Source organism: Solanum dulcamara, chromosome 9 (genome assembly GCF_947179165.1).
Source record: "Solanum dulcamara chromosome 9, daSolDulc1.2, whole genome shotgun sequence".
In the NCBI taxonomy this organism is placed as follows: domain Eukaryota; kingdom Viridiplantae; phylum Streptophyta; class Magnoliopsida; order Solanales; family Solanaceae; genus Solanum; species Solanum dulcamara.
In genome coordinates this window covers 13688452-13708120 of record NC_077245.1, presented here as the reverse complement: position 1 = coordinate 13708120, position 19669 = coordinate 13688452, and the positions used below count along the sequence as shown (strand labels likewise).

At 32.3% G+C, this 19669-nt stretch overlaps 1 protein-coding gene across 1 annotated transcript; it reads left to right on the top strand.

The window, feature by feature from the left end:
• The first annotated feature begins 11128 nt into the window (after positions 1 to 11128).
• LOC129903293 (extensin-2-like) lies at positions 11129 to 12676 on the top strand. The gene is made up of 2 exons (XM_055978802.1): positions 11129 to 12255; positions 12388 to 12676. The coding sequence occupies exon 1, from the start codon at positions 11157 to 11159 to the stop codon at positions 12234 to 12236; it is 1080 nt and encodes a 359-aa protein (XP_055834777.1). The 5' UTR covers positions 11129 to 11156; the 3' UTR covers positions 12237 to 12255; positions 12388 to 12676.
• The last annotated feature ends 6993 nt before the right edge of the window (positions 12677 to 19669 follow it).

The window sequence follows — 19669 nt, the reverse complement described above, 5'->3', positions numbered from 1 at the left end:
AGATTGGAAGAATCCTTGTTGTTGCCCATTAACCAAAACAGAGTACCAGTTATTGCTAACAATTCTATAGACCATGTCTATGCTCTTCTCTGAAAATCCCATATGTCTGAGTACCTTAGTTAAGAACAACCAAGATACCCTGTCATATGCTTTTTCCATATCCAGCTTTATAATAACATTTGCCTCTTTTGTTCTTAGCCGTATATCAGATACTATTTCTTGAGTCAATAGTATGTTCTCCACAATACTTCTATTTTTGACAAAACCAGCTTGATTGAGAGATATAATATTAGGTACTTTGGCAACTAATCTCTCATGTAACAGTCTCGAAAAAATTTTGTTCACAAAATTGCTCAAACTAATTGGTCTCATATCAGAGAAGGTATTAACCATATCTTTCTTTGGTATTAAGACCAAATTAGTATGGGTGACAAACCTGGGTAATTCTGCACCACCGAAGAAAGCCTTCATCATATTGGTGACATCCTGTCTAATGATATCCCAGCAGGTTTTATAAAACACCCCAGTAAAACCATCAGGTCCTCCTGCACTGTCACTGTTTAGTTGGAAAACCAGTGCCTTCACTTCTTCTTCAGTTGGCTCTGCTTCAAACATCACATTGTCCTCCTCAAAGATCATTCTGGGTAAGTGATTCAGAATTTCATAGTCCTTAGGATCTTCTTCTTTTGTGAACTGAGCAGTGTAGTATTTGATGGCTTCAACACTTATTCCCCCTTCTTCTTCTATCCAATTCCCATCTTCTCCTTGAATTTTTCTGATTTGCATTCTTTTCCTTCTTCCCTGTATATGAGCATGGAAATTTTTTGTATTTCTATCCCCATCATGGAACCACTGCATCCCAGCTTTTTTGTTTCCAAAATTCTTCTTCTAGGTGTAGATATTTGTTTAAATCAGCTTGGACTTTATGCAATTCTTGTCTGTTAGTAGCTGTTGGACAGTTTTGAAATTGATTTTCCTTTACTTTAATAATCTCTTCAAGAGTTTCAATTTCATGAAATATGTTCCCAAAAGTTGTTTTACTCCATTGTATCAAAGCTATTTTCACTTTTTTCAATTTATGGTGAAAAAGAATGAAAGGATTTGCCATAAACTCAGCTGTCCAGTTTTGTCTAACTATTTCCATAAAACCTTCCTGCTTTACCCACCAGTTCAAAAACTTAAAAGGTTTTTTGATTCTTCTATTGTCTCCTGTATAAGAAATTAACATTGGGGCATGATCTGACCCACTCCTGGTGAGATGGTTGATATCAATACTAGAATATTTTGTTTGTAACATTTGATTACCCAAGCATCTATCCAATCTCTTGAAGATGCAATCCTCACCATTTTGACCATTCCACCAGGTAAATTTGCTGCCACTAAACCCCAAGTCTGCTATTCCACAGCTCTGAATGCACCCTCTGAAATCCAGAATTTCATTGATGGTTACTGGAAGGCCTCCAAGTTTCTCATCTTCTGAGGTTATTGCATTGAAATCACCCCCAATCATCCATGGAATATTCACTGAGGTAGATAAATCTTCCATTGAGTCCCACAGCTCCATTCTTTCAGTTTGAGTACACTTTGCATACACTAATGATATTAGCATCTCCTCTTGACTTCCTCTAATTCTCAATTTGATGGTTAAATGTTGATGATGGTCCCTCATTACATGATAGTCAAAAATATTATCCACAAAAGCCCAAATCTTACCTGATATATTAGCCACTGCATGCTCCATACCCAGCCTTCTTCTATATTCCTCTATCCTGTCTGATTCTTGAAAAGGTTCCATTAAACCAACAAATCCAAAATAATGTTTTTGATTCATTTTTATCAACCTTGTAAAAGCTTTCTTGGTATTGACTGACCTAATATTCCATATAAGAGCATTCATCATGGTTTATTAAGTTTATTAATCTGCCTTCTAGTATGGACTCCACCCCCAGGTGGGATACTTGTCTCTCTTGATATCTTTCTTTTTTCTTTTCCTCCTCCTTTTTGGAGATACTTTGGTGAGATATCTCCTGCTCTAACAGCTGCTTCAAAATTGTGCTCTAAGGTATGTTCATCTAGGTCTCTGCTACCTCTTTCCATATTCATTTTTGATATTGTTGATATGCCATGCTCATGTTGCCCCTTACTGAGCTCTTGATTTTCCCTCTCCTGTTCTGTTCTTTTTTTTGTTGTTGTTTCTTCATTTTCCCTGTTTGCTTTATTAGTTTCTTCTTGCTGCTCTTCTATCTGTCTCTCCACTTCCCACCAGCTATGATTTTCTTGTGAAGTCACTTCTTTGTTATGACTATTGTATTCCCTTCCTTGCTCTATTTGGTTTAGATCTGGAGTCTGAAATTTCACCATGTTTTCTTGTGCATCTGATATTATTTGTTCCCCTCTGCTTGTGGTTGTTGTCTTGCTGTTGTTTGCACTATATTGGTTTCTGCTTTGACTCTTTTGTTTATCCTCCTGTTGTTGAAGCTTTGAAGCTGTAGATTCTGTGTGGATTTTCCTGTTTGGTGACTGACTGTGTATTTCCTCAAGTAAGCTATCCTCCATTCTTGTTCTTGTGTGACTGCTGTAGATCTCTTCTCCAGATTTGCTGCTGTCTTCTTGTGGTTGTTCTGTGACATTTGTGTTATTGTCTATGTCCTTTGTTGGGCTTTTATTAGTATAGAAACTCTTTTCTATCTATGTTCTAGTCTCTTCTTGTGCCATTTGTTCTTTATTTGTATTATCATGGTTATCTGCAGTGTCTTCCAGTACTGCAAATGCATTGGTATTTGCTACCTCCTTGCTCTTTTGTACTGGACTCACTTCCCCAATTATAATCCCTGATTTATCCTTTTTGTATTTTCTCCTCCTTTGCATCCATTCTTGCTTACCAGTATTTTGCCATTCCCTTTTCCCTTGATTGACTTCTTTATTTTGTGTTTCTGTGGCAGTACCTCCTGTATATTCTTTCCTGAGATCTTCTCTAGACTGTTTTGCCAATTCAGGATTAAGGATTCTACATTCCTTTTCCTCATGTCCTTGGAGTCTGCAGTGTTTGCAATATTTTGGTAAGTAATCATAATTTATTCTTACCCATTTTGATTTTAATACTCCTGATTCATCTTCTTCAGCAATGTTTATCCTTTTAGGTAGAGTTGCTACTAAATCAACCTCGACTTTGATTTTTGCGCAGCTTGGCCTTGTCTTGTTTGCTGTTGCCAAATCTACCGTTAGTGGTTTTTCGACTGCAGTTGCTATGGAAAACACTACCTCTTTAATAAAGAAATTTGGAGGCAGTTCAGGAAAGCTTATCCACGCTACAGCCCTTGAAGTTTCTTCCTTTGGATTGAACCATGGATTCCATATGAACGATCTTATTTGACAATATCTGTCATGTACTTTTATGTAGTACACAAGGGTAGACATCATTTTAACATAGTCTTCCAGAAAATTTAGACGGATCAGAATGTGTCTTTCATCAAGCTGTCCTATGATTGGTACTCCTTTAATTTCACACTGCATTGGAATTACCTTTCTTAGTTCTTTTATATCAATGTTGTCATATGAAAACTTACCAACTACTGCATATTGTAGTTTCTCCTTTTCTATCATCTGTTGTATCTCATTGGATTTCCAAGCAATAAATGGTTCCCCATTGATGCATGAGATTTGCTTTGATGGGATTGTGAGAGTATCTGTATCCAGATTTGTGGGCTTGAAAAGATTGGCATATGTTTGGTTTTGTGTATTGGTCTTGAAATTTTCAGTATGTAATATTGTAGGTTGTGTGCTTAGTTTGTTGATTGTATTTTGGGTTACCGAAGGAGGTCTTCCTCCGGTTGGTTCGGCCATTCCGGCCAGTGGCTATTTTGTAGTATTGTCTAACAGGAGAGAGAGAATATGTGACGGCTAGGGTTTTTGAGTGCAATATGAAGATTAGCAAGTAGATAGATATGTTTATAATATTTCTTTATGTCAATAAGTTTGAATTTCTAAGATAACAATTTGGAATTTGCATCTCCAAATGCAAGAAAGAATATTAGTTAGTTGTTTTAGGATTGCAATAACTATTTTCACTTTTTAAAAGTTTTATCTCTTTTCAGTGTTTTAGGAAATAATTATCATGATTAGTATCATGACTTAAATACATTATGAGAAAGAATCCGACCTCAATAATGCATGATAAAGTAAATAATACCTAATAAGTTATTAAATATCTACATAATTTTCCATTATGGGAACAGAAGAAAAGTTATTTTTCCTCTTAAAAGTTTATAAAAGTGACTTTGCAAAATATTTATATAGGTGAAAAGGATCTGATGGCATGCAGTAGAATCTATATCAACTTCTAATTCAAGAAAATTACAATTATGACTTCACAAAAAGTCGAGGGAAATATTATAATGTCGACAAAACACGCTGGATAGCACTAATCTATAGTAGGATTTATTTATCCTATCATTTAATATGATATTAGAGGAGGCCGAGATTTTTGTTCTAATAACTCTCCAAAGTTTCATACTATAAAAAGGTATTAAGCCTGTAATACGTGAGAGGTTGTATGGTGTTTTAATTTGTACGGTATTGTTTGAATTTTGAAAGTTAAATTTTTTATTTTTTATTTTGAATTCGGACATAAATTTGGAAAGTTTTTAATTTTTAAATTAAGTAAAAAATATTTTCTCATGTGTCCCAATTTATATGACAATATTCTTTTTTTTTAGTCCAAATTAAAAGTGACATTTCTTTATATTTAGTGACAATTTTAAGTTATTTTTTTTATTTTTAATGAGATGATTTATAACCACATGAATATCTATAAGTTATTTTAGACCACAAATTTCAAAAATCTTAATTTCATTCTTAAACTCCATACCTAATCAAATACTTTCACATAAATTTGAATGGACAAAGCAAAAGTGTGTGTATATATATAAATATAAATACGACCAAAGCAAAACTCTTTTGATTTAAGAAATTCTTAAAATATCACATAAATTAACATTGAGGATAATATTTTATTTGAGATGATCACATATATACTTCAATAGAACTGCACATATCGATATTTTTAGTTATATTATTACAAAGCAGTGAACGGATAATCAGCAACTTGCCTTAATTCAATCTTCTTTTTATAAATAAATGATAAAATCATATTTGTATATAAATTGTATTATATATTAATTATTATTCCTTCCATTTCATCCATTTCATATTAAGTGAATTTTAAAGAAATTTTTCGTTTTTCAAAATAATTGAATTGTTCAAAGTTCAAGATAGATGTTTGAAACTTTTTCTATATTTGCTCTTTCATTTATTGAAGTTTTATATTTTCTAGGAGATAAATCACACTACTTGCAAAATTATATTTATGATTTTACAAAAGACAATAGTGAAAAATATGATTGAAATTATATCCTTGAATGTTTTTCTTAATATGTGTACATTATCTTACAAATTCACTTAATATGAAATGAAGGGAGTACTATTATTCCACGCAAATTCATAAACATTTTTGTTATTACGATTTACGAGATTATATTGTGATAATGGGACTAAGGTAATAGGGTGATCAAGCATAAAATCAGTAATTTTCATCCAAACAAATTCATATCAGCCTCAACGGAGTGGTAGAATGGATTGAATTGGTTCATCCTAAATCAGAAATCTCGCAAATATTTTAAATTTTAAATTCAAAATTTTTAAATCACCTTGTGATTTTTTTTTAATTTTGTCCCTGTCTTAACTGAATAGGGATTGGAGAAGTTATATATTAATGTAGGAAACTGTATACCTCATAGTAGACTTACCTATGCCGATCGATCCACATTAATTGAGCTTCTATGATTTGAGTATCGAATTATTAAACTAAGTAATTTACATGTCAACTCTTTCTTTTATATTTATATATAATAAAAGCCACATGATTGTTTTCTAATTTTTAAAATCAGAAAATACTAATTTAGGAACAATGGCAAGTGATTAACTTTTTTTAAAGCAAAATAAAATAAGAAATAATAAGCAAAAAAAGATAAAAGTCGTTTAAAATAAAGTTTAAGGGATCTTGGAATTGCTTTCCAAGTTGGGGTAAACGCGTAGAAGTTGACGTGCACAACATGCAAAAAAAGAAGAAAAAAAAAAGTAGGTGAGATTTCGACTCTTATTTTTATCACGAAAAAACAAAAGAGAAGCTAAGGACTCATATATAACGATTTTTTTTTTCTTCTATCTAATATTTATATTGAAATTTAATTAATTTAAATACGCGCACATAAAACCTCATTTAGGAAGAAGCACTCAAAATTCAAATTCAAAATTTTAATTAAAAAAAAAATCATTCACTACACTACCTTCCGTGATGATAATATTTAACGACTTATAAAGTCAATAGTTCAAATTGCAGTAATAATAATAATGGCATTCTTCTTACTTTACAGAAATATCCAAAAGGTACATTGTGATTGCATAGCTCAGCCACTTGACTATATAACGCGGGATTCCCTTGCTTTGTTGTATATGTCTTTTCCTTTTCCTTTGAATTTATAATTGTAATTATTGAATCACTTCACATGTATGTATAATTAGTTATTTTGATAGTATATGTATGTTCCCAATAATATTAATTTTATATTTATAATTTATTTAAATCATAAGTACAATTTATATTTAATTATAAAATGCAATAATATTTCATAAATAATGAAAAAATAATTAATTATGCTTCATTTTTTTCATTTAAGACTCTAAATTATTTTAATTTTATTTAAATTTATGAAATTGAAATTATGTTCGATTATACATTTAGAAAACTATCAGATATTCCTCCGTTCACTTTAACAGAACCATAGACGCATAACTCAATGGACATACATTTAATGTTGCTAAAAAAATTAAGGTGTCGATAACCCGAGAAAAGAGACCTTGGGACAATGAGTCAGTCACCTTAGCAATGAAGACTTGGAGGGCAGCACCCAACCTTATAATGACGGTCTAATAATAACTATAAACATTATTGTTTTCAAATTAATCTTTTTGAGAAAAATACACTTAAAATCACTTTTAAAAAGCTTGATCAATCGATAATTGTTTCTCAAAAATATTTTTTAAAATTTATTGGTTAACACAAACTTTTTTTACCAAAACCACTTTATTGAAAAGTATTTTTCAAGCTAAGTTAATTTTTAAAGTTTAATCAAACAGATTATTAAGCAAAAGTGTGCTAATGAATACAGAATAGTGTCATAGTCTTATTTTAAGATTGTAGAAGGGGTCGTTGGGTACATGGAATGTGATAACAACTAAGATATGGAATAGTAATTTCATCATTTCAGTACAAATAGTGTGATAAAATAATTTATTTATAAGCTAATACTTCAAATCAAATATAAGATTGAATTAATTTTAAATTTTTTATCGATCAAATTAATTATCAAATCAAATATAAAATAAAGTTAATCTCAAATTTTATCTCATAATTATTATCATTTCCCACGTACGTACCAAATGATTCATAAAAACTGTGTATAATATAATATAATAAACTGAATTTTGACCATAACATATTATTTCTAACTCTCAAAAATGATTTAAATATTATTTGCATGGAGTTCACACGTTGCACTTGGTAAGGGATTTAGAGCCGTTTGGATCGGCTTAAAAAAGTAACTTTTATGTATGAAGTGTTTTTAGAATTTTGAAGTGCTGAAAGTTATTTTTATAAATAAACAGTTAAAGTGTTTGGATAAAAGTGCTTATGTTGAAAATAAGTGTTTGCATTTTAGGGTTAAAAGAATAAAAAGGGTAGTATGGAAATTTAGTTAAAATATAAGGGATATAAAAGTAATTTCCATGGTCAAACAAAATGGCTTTAAGCACTTAGAAAAAAAAAGTTAGAAATCATAACTTTTTATTTTTGACTGACTTTAAGAACTTTATGGCTTAAAGTTAGCATTAGACAAACACGTTCAAAAGCTAAAAAAAGACTTATAAGTTGGTCAAACCAACTTAAAGCCCATCCAAACGGGCTCTTAGCTAGTCTTTGGGATTAGGTGAAATTAATTAAACACCCCCAATGACTTCTTCCAACTTTATGCAAAATATACCTATATAGTACTTTTATATCTAGTAATTTCTACCTATGTCACAAAAAGTACAATATAAGGGTTGCCATCGTACTTTTTATCCACCTACTTTAAAGTTTGTGTGGTTGGTAGGATAATAGTTAGAATATAAGGTACGGGTTCGGTTGAATTTAGAGTTACAGTTCAAAATATATGTTTATTATTAAAATAATTATGAAATTATATTTAATTTTGTGCTATGATTGTTTTGGACAGTCCCATTTTAGATTGTGAAATCTTTATAACATATAAAAATAAATAATTTAATCTTTTGTGTAAAAGTTAAATTTGCCTATTTGAATGGATTTAGTTTAAATAACTTATAAGTTAAAAATTATTTATAAATTAAAAAAAATAAGTAGGTGCAACCCAAACAAACTCAATTATTTATAAGCTACTTAAAATAAGTCCAAACAAACTCAATTATTTATTAGGACTTATTTTAAACACAAAATGACTTTAAGTTGACCAGTCAAACACTAAAAAAAAAGCTAAAAACAACTTATAAGTAACTTATAAGTCAATCCAAACGGATTCTTAGTCATTTAATTATTTTATATATATGTAAAGTATTTTATCTGAATTCGTGATTAATAATATATATTCTAACACTAAATATATGTCCATATATATCTCCTATAAATGAATTTGGAATTGAATTCTGAACAAAGTCCAACTATATGAAAGGATGGAGACTTCTTTAATTTTCAAATATCTCATCATCTTTTTTGTGTTAATAAAAAATAAATATTAGTCGGCCTTTATAAGTTGATACTCCCTCCGATCTACATTATATGGTGATTTTTGTTTTGGGTATATTTTTTTAAAAATTTATTCACCCTTAAAAAGTGAAAGGTATTTTTATTAAATTATTCTTAATTAAATAATATTTATTTGATATGATTTAATTTCTTGATTATGTGAAAATTTGTTTATTTAATTAAAGGAAAATTTAGAAGAAAAATATTGATTTCTTCCTGTTTATGTGAAAAAAATGCTTATTTTGAACTAAATATAAATGTTTAATCCATGTGGATAAATTTTCTCATTTTCCGCCACACTTACACTTTCACTTTTACTTTTGAAAATTTCAAGACAAACACATCAACCTCAAAATATAAGACTATTCTAATTAAATCGAGTAGTATTAAGACTTTAAGGAGTTAGTTATTGCTTTTAATATATTTTTCTACCTCCACGTAGGATCCATTTTGACTGAATAACTTCTTCGATTGAAAAAATTTAATGCCGTATAACAATTGAACTAACGTTTCTAAGGTTAAGATCATATAATATTGTTCATGTCTTAAATTTCAAACTTAATTAGGTATAACGTAATTTCAAAGGTTTATTGTAAGGACATAATCAAATATGTATATTTATTAAAAGAAAATTGGAATAGGTCTGTGTCACTTAGAAAGGTATTGGAATTTGATATTGTCGAAGAAGCCAAGAACAAACTCATTTTGCATTTTCACATTACGTTAAAAAAATGGGTCTTGAGTTTAACAAACTCAATTTCAAAATTTGGCTCAACATATGAAGATTGTTCAAATCGCATTAAAGAAACCATCCATTTCTTTAAGTTTAAAGGGTCGATGTGGGACTCTTCATAACAATCGAGTTCTGATCACATAAAGAATTCCTAAATTAAATGGTTTTTTTCTCAAAAATAAAAAGTCCATTACATAAGGAGAAAGAAAAGAAAGTGTAATTGAACCCACATTTAGGGTGTATTCGGTACGAATGTATGAAAAATATTTTCTAGAAAAATATTTTCTAGAAAAATAAGTAGTTTCTTATTATTTATATTTTTGTGTTTGATAGATAAATAAAAAAATATTATTTTAAAAATATTTATATATAATCTAGATAAATAATTAATATGGAAGATGGGGTGGGGTGGTATGGTGGGTTTGTGGTGATGGGCGCTAATGGAAGGTCAGATGAAAATAACATGTGTTGAAAGGTATGGTAAGAACACATTAATCAATATGGAATGTCACTCGTAAAATGAATCTTTTTACTTTCATTAAAAAAATTATTTTTAAAAATTTGTAAGTAGCTTTTTTTTTTAAAGAAAATATTTTTCAATTTTTTTTTTAATTGAAAACCCCTTATTGTATGATAGATTCCCACAATGTATACATGTAGCATTTATTTTATAATATAAGTACATTAATGATCCTCTTTATTTATTTTATTTGTGAGAAAATGTATACATGTGTAAAAACTAAAGTCTCACATGCTTTCTACTTTTCTTCTAGAACAACTATATATTGATTATTTTATTTATTTTCTGGTGGATTAAGAGTAACGAAACTAAGGAAAAAGTCCTCAAACCGCGGCTAGAGTCATATCATATATTGGTCGCATTATAATCTTGCCTACAATTTATAGTTTCTCAATTTTTGTAATAATTTGATATATATTTATAATAATTAAATTCATAATTAAATATTTAATAAATTTTTTAATATATAAATTAAATAAAAATATTTTTAAAAATTATTAGATTTTCGTGAATTCATATATTGTATACCTGTGGGTCCCGCCATCCCAAATAACTATTACGTGAAAATGACATTAGAAATTTACATGCACGTAAAAGTGGGTTAGAATAACGATAACAAAGCTAATTGGATAACAAGAAATTCTAGTCATGTTGTCAGGTCCCTCTTCATTAATTTTTTTATCTGATTTAATTTCATGATTTTGAAATAAATAAAAATGAGAAAATATAAGCATTTACACAAATTTTCTGAGTCCTATAAGAACACTTGTGAAGACAAAAATTAATAAGTGTTTAATTTTTTGCCTCAACAGCTAAGAAATAAGAATAGAATATTCTCCAAAGTCCAGGTCCAGTTTCATTAATTTTATTTTAGTTAATAATAGAGTGCCAGCTCAATCTACTATATTTTAATAAATAATCGAAATTATAATTAATTTATAATATATTTGTGATTATAAGTGATGAGTTGAAGCCTTAGTTTGAGCTATAAAAGCAGGGTTTGGGGAGGATACATTGGCACAACAAACATGGCTAAAATAGCCTATCTTCTTACCACTCTTTTAGTGGCTTTAGTGTCCCTTAGCTTCCCTTCAGAATGCAAAGCAAATTACTACTATACATCTCCACCCCCACCAACCCCAGTCTACAAGTACAAGTCTCCGCCACCACCAGTTTATAAGTACAAGTCACCACCACCACCTCCACCTATCTATAAATCTCCGCCACCACCTGTCTACAAGTACAAGTCTCCTCCTCCACCACCTCCAGTTTACAAGTACAAATCTCCACCACCACCTGTCTATAAGTACAAGTCTCCTCCTCCACCACCTCCAGTTTATAAGTACAAATCTCCACCACCACCTATTTACAAGTACAAGTCTCCTCCTCCACCACCTCCAGTTTACAAGTACAAATCTCCACCACCACCCGTCTACAAGTACAAGTCTCCTCCTCCACCACCTCCAGTTTACAAGTATAAATCTCCACCACCACCCGTCTACAAGTACAAGTCTCCTCCTCCACCACCTCCAGTTTACAAGTATAAATCTCCACCACCACCCGTCTACAAGTACAAGTCTCCACCACCACCAACTCCAGTTTACAAGTACAAATCTCCACCACCACCCGTCTACAAGTACAAGTCTCCACCACCACCAACTCCAGTTTACAAGTACAAATCTCCACCACCACCCGTCTACAAGTACAAGTCTCCACCACCACCAACTCCAGTTTATAAGTACAAATCTCCACCACCACCCGTCTACAAGTACAAGTCTCCACCACCACCCACTCCAGTTTACAAGTACAAATCTCCACCACCACCCGTCTACAAGTACAAGTCTCCACCACCACCACCTCCGGTATACAAATATAAGTCCCCACCACCTCCAGTCTACAAGTACAAGTCTCCACCACCACCTGTTTATAAGTACAAATCTCCACCGCCACCTGTTTATAAGTACAAGTCTCCTCCACCACCTCCTCCAGTTTACAAGTACAAGTCACCACCACCACCAGTTTACAAGTACAAGTCACCACCACCACCAGTTTACAAGTCTCCAGCCCCTTACTATTACACTTCTCCACCTCCTCCTAGCCACTACTAGTTTTACTCTCTCAATCGAGGTAACATATTTATAACAATTTTGTATTATTTTTCTATATATATATCCTACTAACCACATTGACTAGAATATTTGATTAATGAAAAACGGTCTTTTTCTTTCATCTAACGCATAGATAATTCAATCCATGCAGGACAAGAAGAATAAGAAGGAAAAGCTCCATGAGAGAATAAATGGAAGAGTTTTAAAGTAGTAGTAATTTTGTTTTGTGTTTTGTGCCATTGACTTCACGTAGTTGAATATTCCGTGAAGTTGTTGAACTATAGTATATTGGTTATTGGATGCATGTAATATATTTATTTACGTACCAATAGACGTACATGTTTATTATGTGCTTTTGAGTTTTGACTTCGAATTGAATTTTATAAGTCAAGGTACTCTGTAATAAGATGAATAAAGTTCATTGAATAGTATTGTTGTGATTTCCTTTTCTAAATTCCAAGAGATACTTCTGATTTACTAATTTTTTTTTCTTGGAGGAATCTATAGGACTTTTTTTTCGAGCTAGATCTTTTTTAATTTGGAGAAAGGAGAAACCTAAAGAGACAAAAAAAAACCTAGCTGGATTTGCATTAATTAATAAAGATAAAAGGACCAGATACATGTGATAAATACTTTATTCCTAGTGGAAAAGTTGTTCCCAATTGTAGGAATAGGATTCTCTTCTCTTAGTTTTAGAGGTGTATAAATGTGGAACCCCCTATTCAATTGCCATAAACACTTGTATTATGTTAATACTCCACCCGTCACATATGGAAGCAAGCTAGCCCTATATTGGAAAGGTGAGTGGAAAATGTATTTTCATTGCGAAAGATTTAATTAATTTCTTATTTATTTTAATTATTAATTGAAAATACTTTTGTTTTCATTTTTATTGTGTATTATATTAAAATAATATTTTTATTTTTACTTGTCATTTTAACTATATCAAGAGAAAAAATTATTATTTTTCATATTTTATCCTCATTATTAATTACTTTTTCATAAAATCATTTCTCAAGATCTAAGATTAAACATCAATAGATATTTGTATTGTGGTAAAATATTCATATATATATTAATCTTATTTCTTAAAACGCATATAAAGTCCAAAATAGAAAAGTAAAATTACGAGGGGTAACTTGTCATCTTAAAAGCATAAAGATACACATAATTATTAGATTTTACTTTTGTTCTTGCTCAATAAATAGGATAAAAATTAATGTGGTGAAAAAAATAATAGTACTAAATTGAAATCAAAGAACAAATGGATCAGATGATGTACGATCAACTAACTTTGAAATTAAGTTGTCATATATTCTCCTTAAAAGAAGGTGTAGTTGTCATTTATCCAGTTAAAATGTTCCTCCAACTTCTCCCGGTAACATCTGAAAGTCATGATAAATAACTCCAAGTTAGAAATTTGAAGTTAGAAGCGGATACAAAAGTTGAAGATGGTCTTAGTATAAATTCAAAGAAGCTTTCGACAATGACTGACGGGTAGTATCATGATGGACTGGTCATGGTGATGATTCAGTCCTAAGGAATTTTTGTCATGACCCCAAACTGGGTTTTGAGTGGCACCCACACTAATCCTTTAGCGGGAGAGCCAAAACTACACTTCAAATTAGCATCCTAACACAAAAGTAGGCATAAAAGATACGAAAACAGTTTTTATATAAGTTTTAAGCTGAGTTCCCATAAACTCAGAAAATAAATTCAAACAAAAGCATACTATGGTCAAAACATCCAGAAGTCAACTTCCTAGAACCTGAACGTTATTGTATCAAAACTATTACATAGTAAGTCTAAGAGTAAGGGGATACAACCTCAAAAACTAGTTCTAAAATGAAGTCGGAAAGGTCTAAGTCCGAAAAGATTGGACTAAGATCCTAGAAGAATCTATGCCAGCCTGAAAGAGCTGGCTCACCCTTGAATTCAAACGATCACTGGTCTCCTAGCTGAGGTGTGTTAGCAGTCGTCTGAAGATGTCATGTACTCAACAAAAAAAGTGCAAGTATAGTATCAGTACACATAAACAACGGTGTACTGGTAGAATCACGCGGCCAGCCCAGTAAGTGAAACATGCACAAGTAACTACACATAATAAAGACAGACATATACAAAACACATTACCAAGTATCATTTCATGAGCAATAATAGGTTTATAGTGTTAATCTCAAATACAACAATCTCACACATAAATTCATTTTCAACCACAAGTATTAATTAAAACAATGGTTCTCTCATGGAACCAATACCCAAATTATTAGTTCGTACCGACGTGGTATCCGATCCAATAAGTATCGGAATGTGACACTCGATCTAATATATGTCGATATATGACACCTGATCCAATGTGTGTCGGAACGTGATATCTGATCTAATATGTGCCAAAATTTGACACCCGATTCAATATCACAATCACAATCACAGTCCACAACAAATAGTTCACATACTTGCACAATCAAGTAACAGATTCATTGCATGCAATTGGTCACAATAGTCATTTTATTAAGTCAATTAGATTTTTTCTAGTCGCATGTATGTAGGCAATAATATCAATTGTAGTTTAACAGGCACACATAACACAGACAAGAAGTAAACCATCACCTATCTCGAAATCAAGCCTTGGAAACTCTAAAAAACTGGAGTTTTCCCTTTTCAAAATCTCTTTGCTTGTCCTTGGTTTAAAATCAAACAAGAAATATAAGAATCAATGAACCATTAGCCTACAATACTCGGATTATATCAAAATCCTATTCCTTGGCCACTTTCATGATCACCTCCCTCTAATTATGACTTTTTCCACCATTAAATTCAGGCTAAGAACCCCCCCTAAGATATTTACCATGGATTCTAGGTTCTAAAAATCAAAATACAAGTTAAGGGAGCGATTAACTAACCTTTAACATGAAAATAGTGAAAACCTGAAGATGTATCGCCATAAGTCGCTTCTGGTCTCTCAAGAACGAAGTAGGAGAAATAAAAATAGTTTTGGAACTTTTTCTCATTTAAATTTGCGACTGTCCTACCATGGCGCCACTTACCCCGCCATGGCGGCCCCACCATAGCGGGAAAAGTCCCATCGTGGCGGGTTGTACGAAGATAAAAACTTAGAATTTGCCTCTCAAACCTCAATTTCGCAACACGCCCTTAAATCATGGCATTCTAAAATCAACCCTTTACGCCAAGATTAATTACGGGAGTTTCAATCGTCCGAATTCGATTTTGTAAAGCCGTATAGACTCCTTAATTTCTTGGATAACAACCCAAGCTATCAAAATCAGAATTTAATTACCCATCCATTATTGGATTACCCCATACCTCACCTGACTTGGACTTCATCCAAGACTGACCTAGGCTCAAATTTTCTAAGTTACTACTCAGAAGTTTTTTGGCCCAAATTCTTTCCCGTTTCCTTATCCATAATGAAGATACCATGTCATTACAATAGATACTAATTTATCCATCACCCATTTAAGAGTGATCAAAATAAGAAAATTGGGTTAAGGCAAAGATAAAGTAGTACCTGAATTGTTAAACAACTGAGAATACTTGTCTCGCATGTCATTCTCGGTTTCTCAAGTAGATTCCTCAACTGAACGATACTTCCATTAAACCTTTAGTGACTTAATCTCTTTGGTCCTCAGCTTCTAGACACCACGATTAAGAATTGCAATCAGTTCTTCTTCTTACTAAAGATCTTTATCTAGTAACATTGAGTTCCACTTAATGATATAATCTTCATCCCTATAATACTTCTTCAGCATAAAAACATGGAACACTTGATGGACTCTAGATAAACTAGGTAGTAGAGCCAACCTTTGAGTCACTAGCCCTACACAATCAAGAATCTCGAATGGACCAATAAAGTAAGGACTAAGGTTGCCTTTCTTATCAAATTTTATCACACTTTTTAGGGGTGACACCTTCAGGCAAACCTGTTCACCTGTCTGGGATGTCTATCCCTCACCTTACAATCTGGATACTCTTTCTATCGATCTGGGTTACTAAAAGCTTACCTTGGATAATCCTTACCTTATCCTGAGCATTCATTATCAGATTAACTCCCAAAGGTTTCACATCTCCAGCCTCAAGCAACCCAATGGGTGATCTACATCCCCTCTCATAAAGTGCCTTGAATGGTGTCATCTCAATGCTGAAGTGATAACTATTGTTATAGGAATTATTGTTGATATTCTACAGATATTATGTTGTTATGTATTTCACACAAAAGGTAGGAATTTATCCCAATGTCCTCCAAAGTCAATCACACATGCCCTCAAATGTCTTCCAACACTTGGATTGTTCTTTCTAACTTTTCGTCAGTCTGTGGAGGAAGGTTATGCTGAAAGTGAATTGAGTGCCAATTCCTCATGTAATTTTTTGCAAAATCTGAATGTTAACTACGTACCATGGTCTGAGATAATAGAATGGGGCACCCCATGTAGACTTATTATCTCCTTCACGTAGAACTTTATTAATTATTATGCATTATAATCTACTCTAATCGGAATAAAGTGGGCCAACTTTGTTAGCTTGTGTCATGATCCAAGCCTAGGGCCTAGACGTGACACGGCGAATGAGACACCCGGAGGTACCTCACCCAAGCCTCTTAGCAATCATTAAGCATTTCATTAGTAACGGTAAATAATAATAAGCGGAAATAAAAACATTTTTCCGTTTGTGTCCAAACATACCTCTACTAATAGACTTGGCGGGGGCTAAGACATATCCCTAGCTCACCCTCACTATAAGTATCAAGAAATGCCTTAATAAAAGTCTTACTATTCTACATAACACAAACTTAGAATAAAAAGGATGTCGTTCCCGAAATATGGGAACTCACCACAAGAAATCTTCAACTAACTTGAGCTAGCCACGAGGAGTGACGTCAGTTCCTACATGGTGATATCATGTAGGCAAAAGTATGCGTTAGTACTTTGAATGTACTAAGTATGTGAGTATGCAATGCAATATATCATTATACAATAAGGTGAAATAATGGACCATATTAGAACCTTGTATTCATTCGAAATACCATTTGGAGTTATGAAGCTTAGTCAATAAAATATAGAAACCATCATGATTCATAAAAGAAACTTAAATATTTTAGAGGTAGTCATGAGTCGTTATAAGAAACCATATACTTGCAAAATACCATGAATAGTAAATAAGTAATCCATAAACCTTTTGAAAGAAATCATTAGTTTTGTGAGAGCACCTACTTTACCTTGTGATAGACATAGTAGATATCATATGATATATCTTAAACATTAGAAGAGGGACCTTGTACTTTTGTGAGAGCGACCATCAACCGACATAAACCATGTGAGCCATAACATAGAGTCCCGATGTTAACCCTACACCAGAAAAAAGGGGAAGACTACTTGCCAAGGTAGACTCCGTCATGCCTAAGTGGATCCACTAAGCTATTGTGTGAACCGGGTACTCACCTCTAGTTCTTAGACTTGGGTACTCACCTCTAGTTCTTAGACTTGGGTACTCACCACTAAGCCTTGATATTTCGGGTACTCGCCTCTTAGAGATTGGGTATTCGCCTCTATCTCCTTTATACCTATGGTGGCACGTAGTTCTAGAATGTGGGTATTCGCCTCTTGTCCAGCTCGGTGTTAGGTAAGCTCTCAGTAGAATAACATTTAAGTATCATAATAACATAAGCATTTATATAACTTAAGACATCAAATCATCATCGGTAGAATAGCTCATTAAAATCTTTGGTTTATAATATCATCATGACTATCATGCTCTATTTACTGTTCTACTAATGAACCTTGGTTTATAAGAGAATTAGGTCTACAATCAGTGATGGCATTCTAGGTACCATGCTAATCGGACCTTCTATTTTGGAAAAATGTTCAAAAGCATTGACGGCCTATAGAGAGGTCAAACATGTCATATCATAACCTTAAACATTTCATTTGATTCAATGTGAGAATTGTCCTTTCACATTGAAATCTTACTTTGACTAAGAAGCTCTTTCATCAATCAAGCATTTCATAAAGACATTTTATTTCACAAGACTCCCTTAAACATAGGCATTTGCTTCATAAACTTTCATTTCAACTTCATTTCAACATAAGAAAACTAGGTGGGTTCATTTCATATAACTTTCAAATACATTTAAAGAATACTTGTATGCATGAGAGTGATATGAATGCATCTAATCAAACATCTTAAAATAACCCACCATATGCACTTTAAAACTAATTTCAAACCTTCATATAAGTACCTTGATAAACTATCCATTTTATGTAAATATGAATCAACATAAGTCAATATAGGTAATAAACTTCAAATATTCAAGAATCTATATATTTGGAATCGTAGTATGAAAATCCCTAAAAACTCATCACTTGAAATTAAGAGTCAACATATCCATTTAAACATAATAAGCTTCAAGTATACCATAATATATGCATTTTGAATCATCATGTAAAATACCATAAGATTTCATCATTTAGAATTTATATACAAAGTTGAGAAAAACATTTGGGCTCCATGGGTGGAAGAACCCATGGATGAAAACCCACATACCTTAGGGAGGAACTTGAAGAAGATTTGGAGAAGTCTTGGTCTTCAATGAGTAGCCTTGAATCCTTGAGTTTGATAGAAAAATTGGAAGGGATTATTTGAGAGAGAAGAGGATGAAGTTTAGGGTTCTTTAGAGAGGTGAAAGGCTGAAAAACGACTCCCAAACATGCCCAAGTTCGTGTATATACATTTAGGGAAAATGCCCAAGTTGCCCTTCATCAAACAATCTGGAAAAAAGGCAAAAAAAACTGCTGGCGCTATAGCTGGCGCGACGCGCCAGCACCCAAACTACTGAGGCTAGTTTGCCTGCGATTTCTGCAGAGATAGTCTGTGGTAAAATGGTCATAACTTTTTACTCAGAACTCCAAAAATTGCAATCTTGGTGGCGTTGGAAAGAAGACTCAAAGACCTTTAATTTGATAGGTCATGGTCCACGCAATTCTCTATATTCTAGTAGATATGGTTGTTTGAAGTTGACCCTTATACAAACTCATTCGGAAAATTAGCCAAGATGAATTCTTTGGACTTGGCTTGGTTTTAGGTATCCCTTATGACCCTAAATCACATCTAATACCCTTCAATTACTTAGTAATTGATTTAACTTATATATACAACTAGAATTCATCGAGTTCGATCCTATATGCCTATAAGAAATGGTTCGGGTATTGGCGTAGAAATTTTTGGGGTATTACAATATCTCCCCCTTGGGAACATTCGTCCTCGAATGAGAACATTAGCATAGAAGGGAACATGGAATGAGGACTAGCAACCCAACATATATACAATAACACTTGAAATGCGTCAAACATAAAATCTTTAAACTTAAACATAAAACATAGCTTTAAAATTCAACTTCATGAACATGCATTCATATGGGG